Source organism: Humulus lupulus, chromosome 3 (genome assembly GCF_963169125.1).
Source record: "Humulus lupulus chromosome 3, drHumLupu1.1, whole genome shotgun sequence".
Lineage (NCBI taxonomy): Eukaryota > Viridiplantae > Streptophyta > Magnoliopsida > Rosales > Cannabaceae > Humulus > Humulus lupulus.
In genome coordinates this window covers 46,736,040-46,759,903 of record NC_084795.1, presented here as the reverse complement: position 1 = coordinate 46,759,903, position 23,864 = coordinate 46,736,040, and the positions used below count along the sequence as shown (strand labels likewise).

At 34.1% G+C, this 23,864-nt stretch overlaps 1 protein-coding gene across 1 annotated transcript; it reads left to right on the top strand.

The window, feature by feature from the left end:
• Window positions 1-10,911: 10,911 nt before the first annotated feature.
• On the top strand, window positions 10,912-13,524 carry LOC133821096 (transcription factor MYB54-like). Its single transcript, XM_062253594.1, has 3 exons — window positions 10,912-11,483; window positions 12,463-12,945; window positions 13,057-13,524. The coding sequence occupies exons 1-3, from the start codon at window positions 11,369-11,371 to the stop codon at window positions 13,251-13,253; spliced, it is 795 nt and encodes a 264-aa protein (XP_062109578.1). The 5' UTR covers window positions 10,912-11,368; the 3' UTR covers window positions 13,254-13,524.
• Window positions 13,525-23,864: the final 10,340 nt, after the last annotated feature.

Here is a 23,864-nt window from a genome sequence, read left to right as displayed (position 1 = left end):
TATTTAAGTTGAACTCAGATTTACAATCTCTAGTTAAATATAAAAATATTATGTTAAATATAAGAATATTACGTTAAAGTTAACAGAAAAAAAAAACCGTTAAAATCAAGAATTTCCGTTATTTATACACACTTATTATATAGAAGAGATATATGTCAAATAAAATAATGAATTTAAAAGAAAATATGTAATTCCCTACAAAAAAATCATCCAAAATATAGGTCATCGATCAGATTAATTATATATTATTAGCATGATCTAATCTATTTTATATTAATTAATTTGTAGTTGAGATTAGGACTGCATGCATGTAGACTTTTATAAGATTATTTATTAGTATATATATTAATAGCATTATACAGACTATATTACACGTTAAAATCGCTTGCATGCAGTTTATAAAGGAATAAGCATGGACCAGTTGATTAGAGAGAGAGAGATCAGTACTTTTAGGGTTCAACTCATTACTTCTGTAATTAAAAAAACAACTAAGAAAAAAAGAGAGAGAATAAAAGCTAATAATATTTTGAAAATAACAAATAGTGTTTATATATAAATTGTTCTATGTGCAGCAATCTAAAATTTGTATTCTATATTCTGCAAGTGGAGACACATGTTTTTATTAGTAATTAATTATCAAGGAGGAAAACCTGAATATTTTTATTATTTTATTCTTTGAATAATTAAGTCATATATCTCGACAATTTACAAGGAACTGCAGAGATAGCCCTTAAAATTGTCATTTTTAGAAAATTTTCAATGTACCAATCTTGGCAGTTGTCTAGGCCACTGACAAGATTGGTGACCTATCACTGCGACCATTAACACGGTGGTTAAACAGCTGAGCAGGGCTTTGTGTTGTTCTTCACATATATCATTATTAATTATGACCATATATCTGTGTATAGCATCACAATTTAATAATCTACTCACTTTTTTTTTATCCTACTTATTAAATGAGACCTTAATAAAGTTTGAAGACCTTAAATCTAGGGGTTTAATTTTTGTTGTTGTTGTGTGTGACCATACATACAGCTTAAATTTAGTTACGATTCTTGTCACTTTGATAGTATACATAAATTAACTACAACCTTATATATAACAAGAGATTGAGGTTTTTGCGGCCACGATCAAGTTCGCCGCAAATACCCCCAAAACTCGCTGCAAATATCAGTTACGGTGAAACTTCGCCGCAAATTCCATAATTTGCACCGCAAATAATTAAAATCCGCTGCAAATAATTATGGATTTGGCGTAATTAACCCTTATTTGCGGCGAAAATTTAAAATGATTCGTCGCAAATAGTCCTATGATTCACCGCAAATAATGGGTGATTTGTCTTATCTGACTCTTATTTGCGGCGAATAATTCGCCACAAATACAATATATTTTCGCCGCAAATAGTGTAACAGAAATAAAAAAAATTAAAATTTAATATATAATAAGAATTGTAGTCTCCATTAATTGAAAATAATCCATACAATCTAATATTAATAATTGTCTTAATAATATTAAAACAAATAAACACTACTATTTATATAACTATATAATCAATCCTAAGTTGGTCGCATCATCATCGTTTAAGTCATTTGGAAACTGAATGATTGGGGGCGGTGGAGATCGTGGTGGAGAAGCTGACGAAGACGCGCCATTTCTAAATGTAGATTGAGGCGGGATTGGCGAGGGAACATGTGTAGGCGTGTCATTTCCGAACATATGTGGAGGTAGTGGTGGAGCTTGTGAAGGTGCAACCGCATGCATCTCCCACCATTGAGTTACTTCATCCGATCTCATTGTTTGAGGTGGTGGGCGGGATTCCAGAGGAAGGCGCTGAGACAGGAACTCAATGTCTGCTTTGTATTGTCTCAGCAAGTTAGCCATCACCTATCCCATAATGCTATTATTATCATTGGATTGAGGAGGCTGAGTGTATGACGACGACTGTGCCCGAGCTTGAGATTGACTGCTGGAGGCATTTTTCCCCTTTATTGTGCGACCAACTCCTCGTTCATGCCCGGGACGTTCACCCAACACTTTTTTCATGATCATTTTTTCATCAACCGAACTTCCTTCATCAGAAATAGAAGACGAGACGTGCTGGCTTTGCACTTCAAAATATTTGTTGTGGCTATTTTTTTTTAAGTTGAGAAAGGAGATACTCAAACACTATTTCATATCGTTTCCTCTTCTTTTGGTGTTAACAAGAATGGGCTCTTCTTTTATGTAGAATCTTGCCACCAGAATATGAAGATTTTTATTGTGTGACACTCTTTCCATGAGATTGTGCCAAACTTTTGCTAGCTAGGTCAATCATGATTTGTTCTTTTATCCATGAGATTAGGGTCGAGTTTATTTTCCATGCATGCTATGTTTTCTTGTGTTATAATGTTGATTGTTGGGATCTTAGTTTTTTAAGTGGGGTAAAATCTATTCCTATTGCTACATTGTAATTTCCATGATTTTTTTATTTTTACTTCGTTTTTATGGAAATGGATCAAAGTTTGAGTTGTTGGTAGTGGTTAACTCTTTAATTTTTATGGGTTAAAAGGAACAAGTGAAATAAATATGGTCATCATTGTAATTAAACAATGCTTGTTGGAAGATGCATTATTTTTTTTACAAGTTTTTAGCATGATCATGTGGTTATTGAAGTAGGTTACTAGCTTTAATATGTACGAATGTGACCCTTAACATAGGTCACAATTCAAACTTAATGCGTGTTGGTGGTATTTTTCTCTCATTAAGACATTTGGACTTGAGTTAAGATCCTAGGCTCGAGTCCACGAAAAGCCCTTTCTAAGCCTTGCAACCTTGGCTCGATTGTTTTCTCGCTTGTGTCATCATCAGACATCATGGGTTGAAGGCTTGGTGTCTAAGACCTCGCGGTGGTTTGGTACATGCTTTTGTTGAGCCTTTAAATTTAGGATTTTACAAGCTACGTTCTAGCTACCTTGAGGTGGCCCCTTGAGCATAGGGTGTCTCATGTTGAATCTTGGATCTACTCTTTGCATTATCCTATGATATCCTTGAGGCTCATCATTACTCGATCAACGGTTTGATCATAGGACAATAGCATGACTAATGATGTCTAGAGCCGCTCTGATCCTAGGAAATTTGGAAGACGACCTACAAACTTGACAACCACCTATCCCTTTGACATTGGGAGAACAAGCAAAACCCTAATTCACTTCCCTAAATTGTGCCTATGGCTAGGGATGCACATTTTCCCTATGGAGAGGGGCCTCGTGGAAACTCGCGCCCAACGGGGTGAGGATGGTGATAATCTTCAATCCCTGAATGTTAAATGGAGCGGGGGCGGGGATGGTACTCCCTGTAACGCCCTACTACTCAGGTTCCGTTACACTGTGTATTTTAAATAGTGCTAAACTCGCTAAATGAGTCATTTGACCATAACTGTGTAACTAAATGTGATTAACAATTTAAGGTTAAAATTTTTGGTTAAAGGTACCATCGTTTCATAAAAATATTTACCTCATACATGGGATCCCAAAATACATTTAAAAGGTTAATTATAATGAAAATGTTACAATCTGCCGACCTAAGCGGTAAAATAGGGTTTGAACCTAGTTCCTCTTTAAACCCTCAGCCATGGTGGTCGATCAGTCGCATATGTACACATCGTCACCTAAGCTCTCCAACTCAAGGATGATCCAACTTTCTTTTCCCTTTACATGCACCTTATAGCACCTGTGAGCTAACGCTCAGCAAGAAAGCTTAAACATGATCATAAGCACTAAATAACATGTTAGCAAATCATAATAAGCATGCCTAGTAGTAATAACCCTACTCATGCATGCATACCATCCATATAAATGACTACAACGTCATATGGGCCAATAGCCCAAGATAACCATCAATGAATCATATCGGGATCCAATGCCCAAAATACATGATTATGGAATCATATTGGGGATCAATGCCCAAACACATGATTAATAAATCATACTGGGGTTCCATGCCCTAGGATATAGGACTGATAAGTCACCTCTGGGCCCTTTTGCCCTATCGTCTATATAACCAGCCTTGGAGCTGGCCCAGCGTACCTGGAGCTCTAGTTTTCTCACAACCAATAGGCCAGTCAAGTGTATGATGCACTCCTGGTTAGGCATAACCATATCGGCCAGCGCTCAGTGCGCTATTGCCCTCCTTGACTATAAGTCAATGCTTTACGACTAGCACTCTACGTGCTAGGGTCGTCCTTGACTAATAAGTCAATGCTTAACAACAAAATCTCAACGTGCTAGGGGCTTCCTTGACTAATAAGTCAATGCTTTACAACCAACACTCAACGTGCTAGGTCCGTCCTTGACGAATAAGTCAATGCTTTACGACCAGCACTCAACGTGCTAGGGCATAACCCTAGGATATGGGACTAATAAGTCACCCCAGGGCCCATTTCCCTATCCTCTGTATAACCAACCTTGGAGCTGGTCTAGCGTACCTGGCGCTGAGTTTTCCACGACCATTGGGTCGAACAAGCATATGATCCTCTCCTAGTTAATCCAATCAAAACGACCAGCACGCATTTCCGTCATTGATTAATAAGTCAAGCCTTTCTCAATAAGATAATGCAGACATGCATATATCATATATCAGATATCCAAATACAAAACATTCAACATGCTTAATCAACAATCACACACATAATCATAATCATGCACATTCTCAGGTGTTCATGCCCTATTTATATATTATGTTCAATAATTCGGGCCAAGCCATAGTTACATGTATCACATACTGGGTGCAGTTTTCTTACATTTGGTCCAAGTACAGGTTACCAATGAAAGACCCTAGAGCACGATCCCGGTTCCGAGCCCCTACCGATAATCTAGTCAAAACCATAATATAGAATCCCGTCAATAACGAGTAAACACAGGCTTCTGGACCGAGTCCTAGCCTCCAGGACATCAAATCCTACTAAACCGGGTAGTAGGATCGATCCCGAGCACTTAGGTTTGAGTTCCCACACTCAAAACCTCCCCAAGGCCAAAAATTCCTTAAGCACTGCGACCCCTAAACATTTGAGCCACGGCCCGCTCAAGTCAGAGGCCTGAGCCACTTCTTTGCCTGCACTAGTGTGTCATGACCCCAATAGCCCTTTGGCACCTGCTTCTCCTTCAACCGATTTGAGTCGCGATGCCCCAAGAACAGGGCCGTGGCTCGACATGAAAACTCAGATTTTCCTTCGTTTTCCCCTTGCCAAATCCCTCTATAAACCTATCCAAACATAGCCAAATCCCATAAAAAAAGTTCCCAAACAACTCATCAACCCAGAACCATCAAAACCCAAGTTCTAAATCCTCCGACTATCACACTTCTAATCTTCCTTAAAATCGTTATGACTTTAACCTTGCTTGAATCCGAGTCCTAAAACTCAAGTTTCCTTCGAAAACGCTAACAGGCGTCAAATATGAGAGAGAGAGAGAGAGAGAGAATACTGAATGTATTTTGTTTATGTCAGATTACTTCGAGCTTAAGTAACCTTAAGCAAATTCCAATACTCGGGGTACCCAAAAACGCCCCATGAGGGTAAAATAATCAAAATCCCCAGAATTCCCTCATGATCTCACGAACTTCGAATATATCTTCAAATATTTATTCCCATTACCCAATAACCCAGTAATGTACTAAATACCCAATATACCCCTTGACTCACCTCGAGTCAAGTATTGGTCCCGTTGTGACTTTCCCACTAGCTTGCTCTCTAGGATAGTCTCGTGTTGAGTAACCCAAATATATCCACATAATGATGTGGTCTCATACATATATCACATATATGCCAAATATAACCATAACAGGCAAAATTACGAAAATTGCCCTTTTAATCAGAAATGACCCCACATGCATATTTAATACACCTAAACATGCACATCAAGTCATATTATAATATAATTCACATAATCATATAATGATACACATATAAATATATATATATCACATAATCACATAATTTCCATAATTTGTTATTCTGACGCCCTAATCAAAGCCCTAAGCCTTATTAAGTAATTTGAGACGTTACACTCCCTGTCCCGACGGGATCTCGTTTAATTTTTTATATATTTGTGTAATATTTTATATCTTTGCAGTATATTAGTAACTTTTTTGATATTTTAAATTTTACTTGGGATAATGTTTAGTATTTTAAATTATAAATGTTGTGCAATATTTTTAATTTACATATAATTTACTATTTTCATTATAAATTTTCTTTTAAAATTGATTTTTTTTAATACATAGGTTCCCCGTGGGGATTCCCCGCCCAATAGGAGATTTCCCACTCCGTCTCTGACAAGGAATAAATGGGGATGGAGCGGGGACGAGGATTAAAATTATAAATGAGGACGGGAATGCGGGGAACACTCCCTGCCAATTCCCCGCCCCATGTGCATCTATAGCTACTACAAAGCATATATGCCTGACTTGATCAACGATCCATGACTCATCCCTAGGTGCCTAGAACAATCCAACAAACAAAAGTACTCATCCAACCACTTTATTAATTCTAAACTGAAGCTTAAGGTCCAAATTCTTTGTCTTTATCTCTACATTTACTCTCTTCTATTCTTTATTACACTAAACTCTCTGCTTGACAGTCATTGGAGACCATTTGATAGGTACTAAATTAGTGCCAAACCTCCCAAACTACACCATTGAAAACGAGAGCCTAACTCGATGACTAAAAATTCAAACCTTACATGAGGCCAAAATTATAGACTTGAACTTTGGTAATGACAAATATCCATATTGCACCAATATTGTAGCCATTTTCTTTGTGTTAGAATGTGGAAGATAATTTAGAAAGTAGAATGAGGTGCATGGTATGAAGCATGGTCCATCTCAAAATCAATTGGTAATGAGTATCTCATGCTATTATTTAAATGGTATTAAGTTCCTACACACTTTTGATGTGGGACTCTCTAACACCCCCTCAAGATGGTGGTTATTTTTTCTCACCAATCTTGGACAGCTCGATTACAAGTGTCTCTTTGGTTCTTTTTGGCTCGCTATCCCGTATCACAAGTGACTCTTTTGGCTATCTTTTTTGGACACTCATTAGAGTTTTTCCTTGACTCATAATACCATATTAGAATGTGGAAGATGGTTTAGAAAGTAGAATGATGTGCATGGTAAGAAGCATGATATTTCATTTCAAAACCAATTGGTGATAAGTGGAGTAACTGCTCTTATAAATGGTATTAAGTTCTCACACATTTTTGAAGTTAATCTTATGTGGTGGTTTTTATTACTTCTTTCTTAAATTATAGGGAATCAATAACGTATCCTATATATTTATTCGCATCTTAGCCTTCTTTTTTTGTTTGTTTGCTTATTTTATGTTTTAGTAATATTATGAGATCCTTTTTGTGTGGATCATATTGTAGTTTTTAATTTTTCTTAATAAATATGGATAAAATTTGCCTAAAACAAAAATCAATATGGGAACTCTATCATGTCGGTTTGTAAGAGTTTTTATGCCGACTAATTAGAATAAAAATGCAAAGTTAAAATGTATAATTTTTGGTGAAATTTTCACTCTATGAAGATATATAGTCATGGTATATAATCATTAAAACTATATATCATTTGACTAATGATCATCAAGATGTCAAGAAAGAGAAGGTCAAAAAGGAAAAAGAAATCAGAAAAAAAGTGTGAAAGGGAAGATAAAAGACGATTGAGATGTAGATGAGAAAGAAAAATAGAAAAGAAGTATGAGGCATAGAAAACCAAAATGGTGAGAATGAATAAAAGGTTGTTTGGCAAAATAGTAAGTTTTTTTTTTAGTCTTTATAGTATTCTTTGCAAAAAAGTCTTCTAGTTTATAGAGCGCACTCGATGTCTAAGTGAAAATACTTGACATTCTATTTATATGATTATTTTGTAAAAAAATATTACAAGAATATAATTTTAGCAAAATAATTAGAAAAGTATTTATTTTTATTAATTAATCAATGAATAAATTTGTTTTGAAAAGACCTTTATTTTTTTTTGTGGGAAGACCTTTAAATAAATTGATTGCAAGTTTGAAGATGAAATTAAAATTAAATTTTTTTTTTTGAAAAAAATTCAAATTTTGAACATAAAACATTCCATGATAATTTAAAATTAAAATAAGAAGCTCACATTTGTTTAAACACAGACATAAAAAAAAAGACATAAAATATACATATAGAAAAATGATTTGGTTGTAATTATTTTTTATCATTACCTATAGGTATTTTTGATAAATGGATAAGTTGTAACTTCAGTTTTTTTACACGACGTTAAAAAATGTAGTTACATGATCTTTTAATTTTTTTTTCAAGAAATTCCAAATAATTTAGAATGTTGAAATTATGATCCAAATGATAATTTGTTACACTTGCTTGTTTCAATATTTATACGAGCGTGCAACAAACTATTTGAATACTAATTTTGACATCCTATATTATCTTAAATATTTTCTGAAAATTTATGAAAAGTCCTCTATAAATATATTATACATATTATGTAAAAAAATGAATAAAGTTACAACTTAATAAAAATATTAACAGTTCTAGTGATAAAAAGCAATCACTACTACAGATAATACTTGACCGGCCTAACATACCTATATGATTTGTTTGATTACTTGTTTTGCCGAAAAAAAATGTGTGTTTAATGAAGTCTTATATGCTTTGTGAGATTTAGGAATAAATATTTTTTGTTACATTCTTTAATTCTAGTTTTGACTTTAAGATGTTTTGAAATTAATATGGTACCCATGATCTTATATATTGACTTTAGTTTAGAACAAAAGCGGTTAAGAAAAACAAAATCTATATTTTTTTTCAAAGCAACATAATTATATTTTTGTTTGCTATATGTATATATATGTATAAGTGACTGAGCTTTATCATTAATTAACCAAGGTTAATTTGAAAAGGAGAGTATTATAAATTTACTTCAACCAATCGAATATATGACAAACATAATATAACATTAGACAGCATATATATATAAACTATTAAATTTTTTAGTCATCATTACAAGAAATTGTAGTTTTGACGGTGCTTTTTTGCACTGGCAACGCATTTTTGGCATTTACCGGCACAAAATATATACTGTTTCTTAATACGGCGCCTTGAAGGTTTTCGTAGTGCATACTACTGATATTCTATTGGCTATATATAATTAATATCATCATTATATATATATAATGCTTCTCTGAAGTACTTTTTTATCATGCTAATTTTTATGAAGTTATATATATATTTATATATATATACACGTTGGCACAAATTAACTTCAACAGGGCTAAAAGCTTCATTTTTTTTAGAGGACCAAATACATAATTGTTAAAAAAAATAAGCAGAGAAATTATCATTAAAAACTTATATAATTTTTTTTCTTCAAAATTTGAGCAAAGACTCCTTAATTGTATAAAGTAAGAGTACTTAGTAATTCTTCGTCCTTGAACTTTCAGAGAAGATCGAGTTCGAGTGAGAGAGCATTAATTAATTATCAACAGATCATTGGTGATGAACTGTGCCTGAAAGATCAAGCTTTGAATACATCTAACTACTATATTTAAGAAATAAAGTATCAAGTGTACCTTTTTAATCTAGCTATAGTTGTTTTTTATTCATAAAATTTCCACAATAAATAATATAAATGCAATTTAAGAGCAATCAATATATTATAATATAAAACTAATATTTTAGTACGGATCGAAAATTTTAGTTACTTTTTATTGGTACGTAATTTATTATATAACTAGTATATATACTACATGCCCAACATTGAGGTATACTAATTTTCATTGTTATGAATAGTGATACATAAAGTAAAATATCAATAAAGTGTTATTCTATAACTCCTATATAATTATAAAACCTTCAAACTTAGATTAATTATAAATAAAAATAAATTCTACATTATAATAATAAAAAATTAAGTCTATATGAAAAAAAATTGCCATTAAATAGTAATAATTATTTGAAAATTATATATATATATATATATAAAATATACATGTTACGTTATCTAAATATTTAAGATAAAATAAAATATTTAGTTAAAATTATTTTGGACAATGATTTATTATTTATTTTCAGCAAAAGTTATTAAAATTTTTGAATTTGCGAGACCTCTACATTTTAATATTGAAATCAAAATATTTTTAGCTATATTTATTTTATAGTATATAAAATGAATTTAGTCTCAATATTATAGAGGTTTCAATATATATATATAATTTATTCATGAATAAAAATGATAAATTTGGGGGGGACAGGGGGAGACCATGGAATATGTAATGGATATTAATTTATTGATAGTTTTGACTGATGGTAAGTAGATGAAGAAATGGGAATATTAATGGAGTTATTATATGTGTTATGTTAGTCTCCACGTGCAGTTGAGGTTTGTAAGCTAAAATGGTTAGTTAGGTCTGAAAGAAGACGATCGATCAAAACCTAAAACGTTAACATCCATACGTACATACCACATCCATCACATTAACCCAAAAAATAAAATTAATTAAAAAAGTCTAACAAGATATGCCAACCTCCCTTTTTACTAATTAACAATAATAATAATAGTAATAGTAATAATAATAATAATGTATATATAATTAGATAAAATAAATTATTACATACATATATATACATACATCTCTATAATATTTATATTAATATATATATATATATATATGGATCGAAAATATATATACATATAGCGAGAGAGAGAGAGAGAGAGAGAGGTGGCAATCGAGGTGGGTTATAAAGTAGACGTTGTAGGTTAGAAAATTAGAAGATGTTGAGAGCAGAACAATAAATCACCTCACCAAGCAACCCTTTCTTTCGTTTTTGTTTGTTTGTCATATACATATATATATATAAATATATTTATATATTGGGCATTAAGAAGGCGTTTTTAATCTTATTATTGTTAGCCAAAACGTTGCATCAGTCGCAGGTGTAAGGTCTGTCCAAACCTTTTCCACTCAATCTCTAACGGAAAACACTTTCCCATCTTCTCTTTCTCTCTCTTCAATATTATTCCAAACAAACAAACCCATTTATTTGATCTTCTTCTTCTTCTTCTTCTTTGGTATATATAATACTCCTTGAGGACTCCCTTCTCTCCTCTCTTCCTCCTCCTCCTCATCATCATCATCATCATCTTTGGCTGGTTTCCTCTCTCTCTCTCTCTCTGCAAGTTTTGTAGCTAATTATTAAGCTATCTAGGTTTTTTTTTTAATTTATTTATGAATCAAGCTTGAAGAGGGAAGAGGGATTCAAGCTAGTTTAGTTGCAGAGCTAGAGCAAGAGCTATATATAGCTAATACATATTAACATCGATCAAATATATCATCATCATCGTCATGTGTACCAGAGGCCATTGGAGGCCAGCCGAAGATGAGAAGCTTAGAGAGTTGGTTGAACGATATGGTCCTCACAACTGGAACGCCATAGCCGAAAAGCTACAAGGAAGATCAGGTATATACACACACCACTACTACTATTGCTTATTATTATTCTCAATAATCTTCAATTTTAATTTAAATCTCTCTATTGATAATAATTAGAATATTAATTGTTATATATACACACAGTGCAAGAGAAGAGAAGAGAGAATATATAGGTATAATATGGGATAATCAAAAGAAACAGATCAATATCATATATATATATATATATATAGGGCGGCGCCCAAATTATAAGAGACAAGATTTATACCACACTACAGTGTGTCATGGTCATACTTTGTGCGATCAATTGAGAACATGTATAAATCTCATCTCCTTGTTAATATTCTGTTTGTTTTAAATGCCTCCATCATGCATATATTTATATGTATATAAAGATTTATATATAGAACATTTATACCGATATTAAGTGGAAGTGTAGTTCATTTACTCAGACAACCTTCCTTGTATGATCAATTAAATTATATATATATAAGAAGATTTTTAAATATATAGCATATTACCGTCGCATTAATCTTTTAAATCTTCCTATATATATATATAACAATCACATAAATAATTATCTTTTTTAAATTTTTTTTACCATATTAATCATTATCTCCATGCAGTTATATGATATGTATATAGGGTTTACGAACTTCTATATCTTTGTACATACATCCATAGAAAATATACTCAATTAAACTATACGGTTTTAGACTTTGTCTCACAACAGCAGTACTATAATGATCTTCAGTGTTTATGTACGGTTGCACTTGAGTTCACAGTTAAATAAAAAGTTATTTAAAATAGTAATATTATATATCAATGGTGCATATATATTTATTAGTGAAACCGTGCCGTTACGGGTTACGGGACAAAATAAAATCCCCATAAATTATAGTTTTATATGTATAAACTATATTTAGATATATATATACATATACATAATATATGTAGGTATTTTGTCAATTAGCAAGGGTGATGATCAATAATATAAATAAATGCAGGGAAAAGCTGTAGATTGAGATGGTTCAATCAGCTGGACCCAAGAATCAACAGAAGTCCATTCAGTGAAGAGGAAGAAGAGAGGCTTCTGGCCTCTCACCGCATTCACGGCAACAGATGGGCCGTTATTGCGAGGCTCTTCCCCGGTCGGACTGACAACGCCGTCAAGAACCATTGGCATGTCATCATGGCTCGCCGCTGCAGAGAACGCTCCAGGCTCTACGCCAACAGGGCTGCACCTACTGCTCACCACCACCACCACCACCACCACCACCTTAATAAGCCAAGTAATATCGACCATAACCGAGACAGGATTATGGTTATGAGGAGCAATAATAATAACCTTGTCTCATTTCTTGACAATTACGACACTAGTCCCAAAGCTACTGCTTCTACTACAACTCAAAGATCATACCATAATAATAAGCACTACCCTTTAACTCTAGAACATTCCAGTCCTTGTATCACATTAATGCATGATCAAGGTACTTACTATTTTACTCTCTATCTATCTAGCTGTGTTCATGCATAAGCTTAATAATATTTTGTATGAATATATATTGATATATATATATTATATCTATATAACATTACAGAAAAAGCTCAGGCGGGGATTGAGTTTTATGATTTTCTTCAAGTGAACGCTGAGTCGAACGGGAGCGAAGTAATCGATAATAACGGAACAATAAGAAAAGAAGATGAGGAGGTGAATCAGAAAGCTGCAGCATTAATGGGATCACAAAATGGTAGTGGTGTTTCATTCATAGACTTCTTCTCAGTTGGAGGTTCTTGAATTAATTAATTAATTCTCTTGGTCCTTATTATTACCAATATATATACACACACATATATATATTCTGCTGAGCTGGATAGGCCACTGAAATGTCAATGTAAAAAACACATGAGAATACACCTTAGGCTAACAGGTAACCACTAGTGTACTTTTAAGCAGAAACAGAAAGCAATGTACTGATGTTGAAAAATGCAACGTCAATCTGGTTAACACTTATACAAACTCCTCCTGAACGGTTCTCATTATATATATATATATATATATATATATATATATTTACATATATTGATTTGTATTGGTGTAAAGTTTTAATTGGTTGAGAGATCAGGCATTCACGTATTTATACAATCGCTAGGCTGTGTTCGCTCTCTGCTTACAATTAAAATTTAATTAGTATATTTTGTCACGTTTTTCATGAATATTTATAACTATATGGAAGGAACTGGTATGTATAATAAAAATACTTATAGCATCATCATATATATATATATATTTATATATGTGTATGAAAGGGTTAATATTTGTGCTTTTTTTTAAAAGAAAAAACTGAAAGAGAAGAGTGTTCTAAAGAATTATAATGCTTTATGGTGTTCATTGTTTACGATAAAGTTTATAATCATATGTTCACCAAAATATTACACCAACGACTTAACGCTGATTTTTAAAATTATAGGTCTTGTCTGAAATAAAATATGATTATTGGCTAAAAGAAACAGCCAATTATTGTAATATTTTTGTGTATAATTTTGATGTACATATCATTATTCTAATTAATATAATTTGATTGGTGAATGCATATATGAATTTGTTTTATAGTGATTAAGTACTTTTAGTATTTTTAGGATGTAGATAAGTTGCAAATCTATTTTTTTTACATATAAATATTTATATTAATAATTAAAACCACTAATATTCTTTTTAAAATTTTAAATTACATTGCATGTTTTTCCAGGGTGAAGAGTGAGCAGACATCTTGGTCCTTGATTAATAGACATGATAAATTAATTGAAACTTCGAGACTATATGCACTACAACAAAAAGTATTTTCCACCAAAGATGAATGACATTTGTTTTCTACGGTCACTAAAAAGTATATAAGATAACATGTTTCTTTTAGGGGTAAATTATGGCTAAACTACCAAATCTTTTGGGTTTGTTATAGTTAAATACTCATTTTTTAATGGCAAAACTACCTAAATGTCACTACAACAAAAAGAGAGGGTATTTAACAGATATGAATGTCGCCCCTAATAATACACAAAGTCTCCGCTGATAGTCATTAGCGACGACAAGTTGCCGCTAAGCGGCAAAAAAATCATCCCTAATAATAAGTATTAGCAGCGACAGTTTCGCTCCTAATAAATTGAACGTCGCCTATAATAATTGTGATTCCTATATCATATTTCGCCCCCAAATAATAAAATGTTACCCCTAATAATATAATATTAGCAATGACTTTGATATTATTAGCAGCGACAAATGTCGTCCCTAATATTTTTATATAGTTAAAAAAATAAAAAAAAATTATCAAAAAAAAAAATTAAATAATATTTTTTAATTCACAATATCAAAATTAAATATACATAAAAAAAATAATATTAAAATTAAATATACATATAATAATATATTAATTAACAATTATTGTTTGATACAATTATATATAAAACATCTCAACCCTCGACGTCCTCCGTATGGTCCCATTCTTTTGGTGACTGCGGTGCCTGTGGTATGTGCGGATGCATCGACCATGGATATTGTGGAGGTAACGATGATCCTCTAGGTCCATACATGTATGGATAAGGATAGGGCGGAGGTTGAGATAGTAGTCCACTCATATGAAGAGGCGGGGGTTGGGACGAAAGTCCACTCATATGAGGATGATAAGCCTGAGGGTGTGGAGGCATCGACCATTGATACATATATGGCTGGGCCAAAGTTTGAGATGACAATGTTGGTGCAGGCATGTCGGGATGGCCTGGTGAAGGCTGAGAAGCTGAAGCTTGAGACGTGTGTTGTATCTGAGGTTCAAAAAACCAACCTACATACTTCTCGAAAAACCGCTGACATGTATCTTGCATCTCTACGTTTGTTGCCGGACGTTTTTCAGGTGGAAGCTGCTGATACACGTACTGAAGATGCTCATTCATGGTCTTCACAATATCAACTGGGGGTGCATGGCGAGTGGGTTGGGCGGGTTTTGGGCGATTTGTGTAGTTTTTTTATTTGACGGTTTGAGAAAAATGCAACCCATAACTGCCCAACAAGTGCGGTTTGGACAGTTTTTTATGGGCGGATTTATGCTGTTTTATGGGCAGGTCGAGTTAATTTAAATGTCAAAATTATCAATTTATGATATTTAAAAAAGTTGTAGACTATAAAGTTCAAACTTATACCATCTTTACTCATCAATGTCATCATGAATAATAACTTGATTAAATATTATATATCTCAAACTTGAATCTAAAACTTTACTAAAAAATTATAGTAATTAGTATAATAGTTATCTAAATTATACATATTATAAATGGTATTGAACACATCAATCCACACATTAATAATTTCAACAATTTGAGTTTTGTTATGAAAAATTTCACTAATATTAAACCATCAATACAAGTAACACTATTTCTTTTTTCATCTATTTTTCCTAAACAGGTTTTTATATACAATTTCTAAGTTACCACAATTAATCTCATAGCAACGAAAGCTTTTATTAAAAAAAATTCAATCTTTGGACTACCATAATTATATATGTATAAATATAAAGAATACAACGATTCATATCCCAAAATTCAATATCTTCATCAAACATATTAAAAGGGTCACAAACTTTATAACTTTTAATGAGCCCTCTATGGATTGTATTTTTAGATTTAGATTATTACTAAAAATGTATATACAAAAAAATAAAGTAGCGGGTGCGGGTTGGACCCTCCTTGTATTATTGCAACCCATACCCAACCCATCTTGTGGCCGGTTAGGTTCAACCAAACCCTAATTTTTGCGGGTTTTTTAATGAGCGGGTTCAAAGCAGACATATTTTGATGGGTTGGGCGGGTGGGATAGATTAGCAGTTTTTTTGTGCACCCCTAATACAAACTAATTCACGTATATCCTCAGTTGACTGGTGAGGTGGTGCTTGAGACTGAGTGTTTTGAGAGGGACATGTTAACGCTTTACCCTTTAATTTGCAACCAACTCCTCGCTGGTGGCCTCGCCTTTTACCATGAACTCGACTTAGTATCTTCATTTGATCGACCGAGGAAGAATTATCAGTACTAGATTCAACTGGCTGCTGAGTCTCAGCTTCAAGAGTTGACTTCAACTTAACCTGTTTTTAAAAAATATTACAATACAAAAGAAAAATATAATTATTTGAATTGATAATAAAGTTAAACTTACATAATCTCGTTCAACATTCTCGTTGAAAAAATTCTTATTCTTTTTTGTCTAGTGATACTCCTTCCATTCCTCAATGAGGTCCAGGTTCAACTAATAAAGAAAATGAGAATGTTAGAGAACTTATAAATTCATACAACTTAATTAAGTTAATATTTTCACTTACTTTTTCGTGACAAGTGGCCGCTAATGATTTCATGCCTTGTGTTGTAGAGTACTTCATTTGGTCTCAGTTTATTTTGTTCTTCACTTAGCGAGCAATAAACTTCGGACTCCTAAAAAACTCATAAATTTGTTTCCACTCATTGGCATTGACATCTTTGGGTTGATTCTTTAGGATCTCATCCCAATCATCTTGTCCTTTGTAAAACTTTTTGAAGTGGTTATGCCGCTTAGCTTTCCTATCTCGGTATCTCTCAGCCATCTCAACATCGATGCTATCAATGAGGGCGGTATAATCTGGCCACCCATCTATTTGATAGATGTGCTACAATCAAGAGAAAATATGTTAATAGTGCTGGAATTATAATACAATTATTATTAAAGTAAATTCTAAAAATTTACCTTCACTTTACTAATGACATTGTCCTTATTCCGTTTCACTTGTCCAATCCTTGTAATATTCTAGAACTACTGATGTGACTTGCGTGCCCAAAAGACGGACAAAAGCAACATGTTCCATTCCCACCACCTTGTACGTGATAAGGTCAACCACTATGGGGAGTGGATGTCCAGCTTCTCGCCTTCTGTCATCTAAATTTTTCCCAGCGGTAGGCCCATGACCTTTTTTCTTTGGTGGAGCTATTGTATTGTTTTAAATAATTGCATCATATAATTTAGTATGTTTTATAATAATAATAAGGTCTAACTAGATATAAATAAAGAATAAATTTTAAAATACCTAACTCGTAACTGATGGGATCGTACTAGGATTCGGTGGATCTTGATCACCACCATCTCCGCCATGGTATGAAGCTATATCTGTTGACATCTTTAAATTAAATATGAACAAATTTGTTTGTTAGTATGAATATCAGATACATATTATTTATGAATATATAGTTGTAATGACCACATAAAATTCCAAAACATCCACAACATAACAAATCCATAAATCGTTCAACATTTCTAATATATAATTATTTAAATATAAAGTTTTTCTTACACATATATAAGAACTAAGTACAATAGTCACTGTCATCGCTTATCAAATTAACATCTATTCATGAAACATGATTGGTGTTATCATCATCACTAAGGTCAACAAGTAATTCATCCTCATCATCTGCTTCTTCTACGTCTTCGACTTCTTCTCCATCACCATTAATAAAACTATCAGTATCTTGAGCAGTCGAATAAGGTTGAGCGATGGTGCCTATGAATGTCGCTGGTTGATTGGATTGTTGAACAACCAACTCCCCGAGCTCAATAGTCAATACGAAATTGGATGTGTTTATGTCATGTACAACATCAATATCGGCAATCTGATAAGAACTGTCCGGAATATCCCAAACTTGCCTATGTTTCACTTCTTTAACAACTTTCCAAGCTCGACCTCTAAGTAGATCACCGAGATAGAAAACCTGTTTAGCTTTGCTAGCAAGTATGTACGATTCATCTTTATACCATTCATCGCTCACATTTATACTGGTGACATTATTTTCAATAATTGTTTTCTTTTTGTGTCCGTGTTGAACCATTTACATCGAAACAATACCACCAAATATACACCAGTATAAGATACCTCCAATATCTCTTCAAGTTGTCCATAATAGTTAAAACCTTCTGTCCCAGCAACACACACTCCACTATTTTTGTGTAATACAATTTTGATCTCGATTGTGTGTAACATATCGAACCCCATTCACTAACATGCTTGATAGAAGTACGCCAAAAGATCAAACCCAGATGCTAAAGCTAGAACTCATCCCCATTCTCTAATGACCCGAGCTGGTGCAAGTCATATATCTAAATATAGCAAAACATATTATAATAAGAAACTTATATTTTAATCTAACAATAAAGAATTTCCTAGTTATAGATTACTTGCTCGTGAAACAAGGAACAAAACTCTTTTTTGTGCAAAAGGTTATGATCACTTAATGGATCCCTCTATTTGATCTCACGAAGGTGTGCACTATTGATTAACATAGTGTTATGATTATAGTTCAAAGATGTTATATTAAAATAACATAAAAAATAATTAAATTAACCTACTCCATATAGACTTCAATTTTAAAAGAATTCTCCAATATGAACCACTCAGCTATATTCCGAGTCTTTTCGTCGAGAGGCACTTGAAATCCCTTACTCAATGGACGACATTGAGATTGAAACACTGAAAGGTGGAGTGGAACATAAACTACATCTGCATTTCGATCCAGACGGTTAAATTTGGTTTCCACACCTTTGAAATATATGGAACAAAATGTTAAAGCTTCATTTGCCACATATCCTTCAGCTATGAACCCTCCGAACGAGCTTTATTCATGACATAGTTTTTTAATATTTTCATGTATCTTTCAAAAGGATACATCCATCTTATAAAGACTCTTCTGGAAAATGCAAGACCAAATGTATCATTATGTAAAAAAAAAAACTGGAGGAAAAATCAACTCCATTTTGCATAAGATGTGAATGACCTCCCTTTGAGCTTTCTCCATATCATTTACATTCAAGGTCTTCGAACATAATTTTTTGAAGAAATTACATAGTTCCATTATGGTGCCTGATATAGATTCTAGTAGAAACTTGTAGATACCCACTGGAAGTAATTGTTGCATTATCACATGACAGTCGTGTGACTTCACCCCAATGATATTTGAGTCATTATTAGCCACTTTCTACTTCAAGTTTGAACAAAAACCATCTGGCAGTTTAACACATTTTAGAAATTGAAGAAATTCTCACCTATCTTCAGGATTCAACACGCAAGGAGCATGTGGTTTCATTAACTTTTTATTCTAATATTCATATATCCACAATGCGTCCCTAACTCCCATATTCTTCAGATAATGTCTTGCATTATTAGTGTCTTTGGACTTATTGTTATCCAAGACAGCACCAAGGATACATTCTTTTCAACATGCATAACATCTATGTTGTGTTTTAACTCGTTCGTACTCCAGTAGTCAAGTTCATAAAATATGTCATTTTCCCTCCAGTTATTATCCCCTGCACCTCTAACCTCTCATGTTTCCACGGGACTTAAGGTGGTAGGGCATTAACTTGGTCTAAGATATCATGACAAGTAAACTTTCTTGGAGGACTACATCTTCTCTCAACTTTTTCGTCAAATTGAGTATCATTTCTCCACTGATGATTACTGGTCAAGAATCGTCTATGACCAACATAAGATGTCTTACAAATCACTCGGATAGAGGATGTGTCTTCGTTGAATGTAGGACAGGCCTTGTAACCCTGACCACTCCCTCTAGACAAACTACTTCGAGCAGGAAAATCGTTCATCGTCCACAAAAGGGTCGCACGTATCTTGAACATGTTGTTGTTTATACCATCCCTAGTTTCCACCTCGTTAATCCACAACTCTTTCAACTTATCCACCAATGGCCTCAAAAATACATCCATATCCTTACCTGGTGATTTTGGCCTAAAAATACATCCATAAGAAGAGTCAGCATGAAACAATGGTCATTAATACAAATCCAGGGTGGCAGATTATAGTTCGTCAACACAACAGGCCACATGCTGTACGATAAACTCATGTTGCCAAATAGATTAAACCCATCGGCAGCCAAGCCCAGACAAACATTTCTAGGATCTCTTGTAAAATCAGGATGTATGGCGTCAAAATCCTTCCATTCTAACCCATCAACCAGATGACGCATCATCTCCTCTTCTTTCGATCTCCCTGTATGATGCCATAGTACCTCTTTAGCTGTATGCCTTGATTTGTACAATCTTTTTATTGAGGGAATCAATGAAAAATAACGCATCACCTTATGCGGAACATTTTTCTCTTTATTCTTCTCATTTATCCACCTGCTACTCCCGCACACCAGACATGAATCTTTAGATGCATGCTCCTTATAAAATAAGCAACAGTCATATCTACACACATGTATTGATTGGTATCCCAACCCTAATTTACTCAGTTTTTTTTAGCCTCGTAGTGGGATGTTGGAATTTTGTTTTCCTTTGGAAATGCAAGCTTTAATAACTTCAACAATTCATCAAATGTGTTGTTCGATATCTTCCCCCTCACTTTCAGGTGCATCAACTTAGCTAAAAAGTTAGGCGATGATATCCAATCACAACCTGGATACAACTCAGCTTCAATCTCGTCGAATAACTTGTCATAGTACTGAGTCATTCCACTGTTAGCTTCTTCAGCATTGTTCGGTAAAAGGAAATTGTCAACGACGTCTCGCATCTCATCTACGGGCTCATTCTCATCCACCCCTTCATCAACAACATATTCATTGACTTACCCATGGTAAATCTAGTGTTCATAACTCTGTTGGAAACCCCGATCGAATATATGTGCCTAAACGACATCCAAAGTTTGCAGTCTAAGATTTATGCATCTGACGCATGGAAATATTATTCTCCTGTCACAATATTTGTGTTGTGACGCCATATTCATGAAATTTTTGAGACCATTCCAATAAGCATCATTGGCACTATTTCTCAATTCTGACAAACTCTTATCAATCTGCAGTAAATATAATAATATACAATTTAAAAATATTAATTATGTCAATTGGTTGACTTGGTCGGTGAGCATGTTTACCATTTTTATTTTCTTTTGTAATAAAAAGTTAAAATGAAATAACATAAAATTATCAAAAAAAATTATATCTAATACTCTTATCGCGAAGTAGTGGATCCCTTGGAGATAGTAAGCAGACATCTAGTACTCCCCATTTTTTCAAGATATTTGAAGAAATATCTTGAAAAAATGAGGGAATACTAGATGAATACATTGACACAGATTACTATCTCCAATGCATCTACTAGGTCTATGTCTATGACTTTTTGTTATTAGAAATAATAGCAATTTTTTTTGTTATCAGAGATAATTACAATATTTTTGTTATTAGAAATAATAATAATTATCACTATATGATAATAACCATCATATCCTATCCCGACCCTATAAAGACCCTATCCTGACCCCTGACCCTATCCCAACCCTATGAAAACTATATCTTGACCCCTGACCCTATCCCGATACAATAAAGACCCTATCTTGACCCCCGACCCTATAAAGACCCTATAGCGATCCCCGACCCTATCCTGACCCTATAAATACCCTATCCTGACCCTATGAACCCTATCCCAACCTTATAAATACTCTATCCCAATCCCGACCCTATAAAGACCCTATCCTGGCCCCGACCCTATCTCGACCCTATAAAGACCATATCTCAACCCCCGACCCTATAAGGACCCTATCCAGACCGTATAAAGACCATATCCCAACCTTGACCCTATAAGGACCCTATCCCGACCCTATAACGACCCTATCCCAACCCTCGACACTATAAAGACCCTATCTCGACCCTTGACCTTATCCCAACCCTATGAACCCTCTCCCGACCTTATAAAATCCTTATCTCGACCTCGACCTTATCCCAACACTATGAACCCTACGCCGATCCTATAAAGACCATATCCCGACCCCTGACCCTATAAGGACCCTATCTCAACCCTATAAAGACCCTATCGCGACCCTCGACACTATAAAGACCCTATCCCGACACCCGAAAGTATCCTAACTATAATTTCCTCCTAATCTTTACACTGTGTACTTTAAATAGTGCTAGACTTTCTAATCAAAGTCATTTGGTTATAAACGTGTAACTAAGGTTAATGTCAAGGGCTAGGGTTAAATTTTTTTGTCAAATGAAACTTTGAATTTTCATTTAAAAGTTTAATACATACATGGGATCCCAAAATGATACAAACAAATGTTTAAAAGAGTATATACAAGTCAAAAGTTACAACCAGCCGGCCTAAGCGCTAAATAAGGGATACAACCCTAGTTCCTCTGAGATATCCTTAGCCATGGTGGACGAGCAGCCGCATATGTACATGTCACCACTGAAGCTCTCCAACTCATGGCTGTTCTAGCTTTCCTTTCTCCTTACCTGTACCACATAGCACCCTTGAGCCAAGACTCAGCAAGAAAACTTAAACATGTGCATGAATAGGAAATATAGATTTTGGAAATATAGTTAGCATGCCTAGCAGTAATAACATACTCATGCATGCATACAATTACAAATAAATGATCATTGGTTCATTTTCGGGCCCCGCTTCCTTGAATAGATGACCATTGAGTCAACCCAGGGCCCTATGCCCTAGCTATCTGACCATAGAGTCACATGAGGCCCTTGCCTTTTGCTTTGAGTAACTAGCCATAGAGCTAGCCAAGCACTCTTTTTTCCAACGACCATAGGGTCGGACAACATATTAGTATGTCTCTGATTAGGCCTAAGCCTCTCGACCAGAGCGCAGCATGCTATTGCCGCCCTTGACTAATAAGTCAAGGCCTTAACCAGATATTCAGATAGCCAGACAAACAAATACATATACAGATAAATATACTCCAGATAATACAAGTATGCATACATATTAATCATATATCTCAGTCAATTAAATATAACCATAGTATAACCATGTTCCTTAATGGGGTCGAGCCCTAACTACACAGACAATGCATACAATCATTAAACAACTAGCCAAACACGGAGCATTCAAGCATGTTTAATCAACGAGCACAAACATTTCTTAATCACATTCATTCTCAGGGGCCGAGCCCTATTCATAGTTATAATCAACAACTGGGCTAAGCCCTAATCACATATATCACATATTGGGTGCAATTTGCTTACCTTAGGTCCAAGTGCAATGTATACTAAGAACGACCCTCGAGCATGATCCTGGTTTCGAGCCCCTAGCGATGACCTATAGTCCCAACCATAATACATAATCCCATTAAAACGAGTGAATAAAGGCTTTCGGACCGAGTCCTAGCCTCCGGGATGTCGAATTGTACTAAACCAGGTAGTAGGATTGATCCCGAGCCCTTAGGTTTGAGTTCCCGCACTCAAAACCTTCTTAGGGCACAAAAACCTTTCAAGCGTCGCGGCTCAAAACAAAAGAGTCTTGGCTTGCCCCAAGTCAGAGAGCCCAAGGCTCTCCTACCGTGACTCAAATGGAGGTTCAACACCTCTTTCTCCTTCT

Coding starts and splice junctions, on each gene's coding strand:
- LOC133821096 (XM_062253594.1), top strand. CDS start 11,369: ATGTGTACCAGAGGCCATTGGAGGCCAGCCGAAGATGAGAAGCTTAGA. Junction 11,484..12,462: donor AAAGCTACAAGGAAGATCAG/GTATATACACAC, acceptor AAATAAATGCAG/GGAAAAGCTGTAGATTGAGA. Junction 12,946..13,056: donor CACATTAATGCATGATCAAG/GTACTTACTATT, acceptor ATAACATTACAG/AAAAAGCTCAGGCGGGGATT.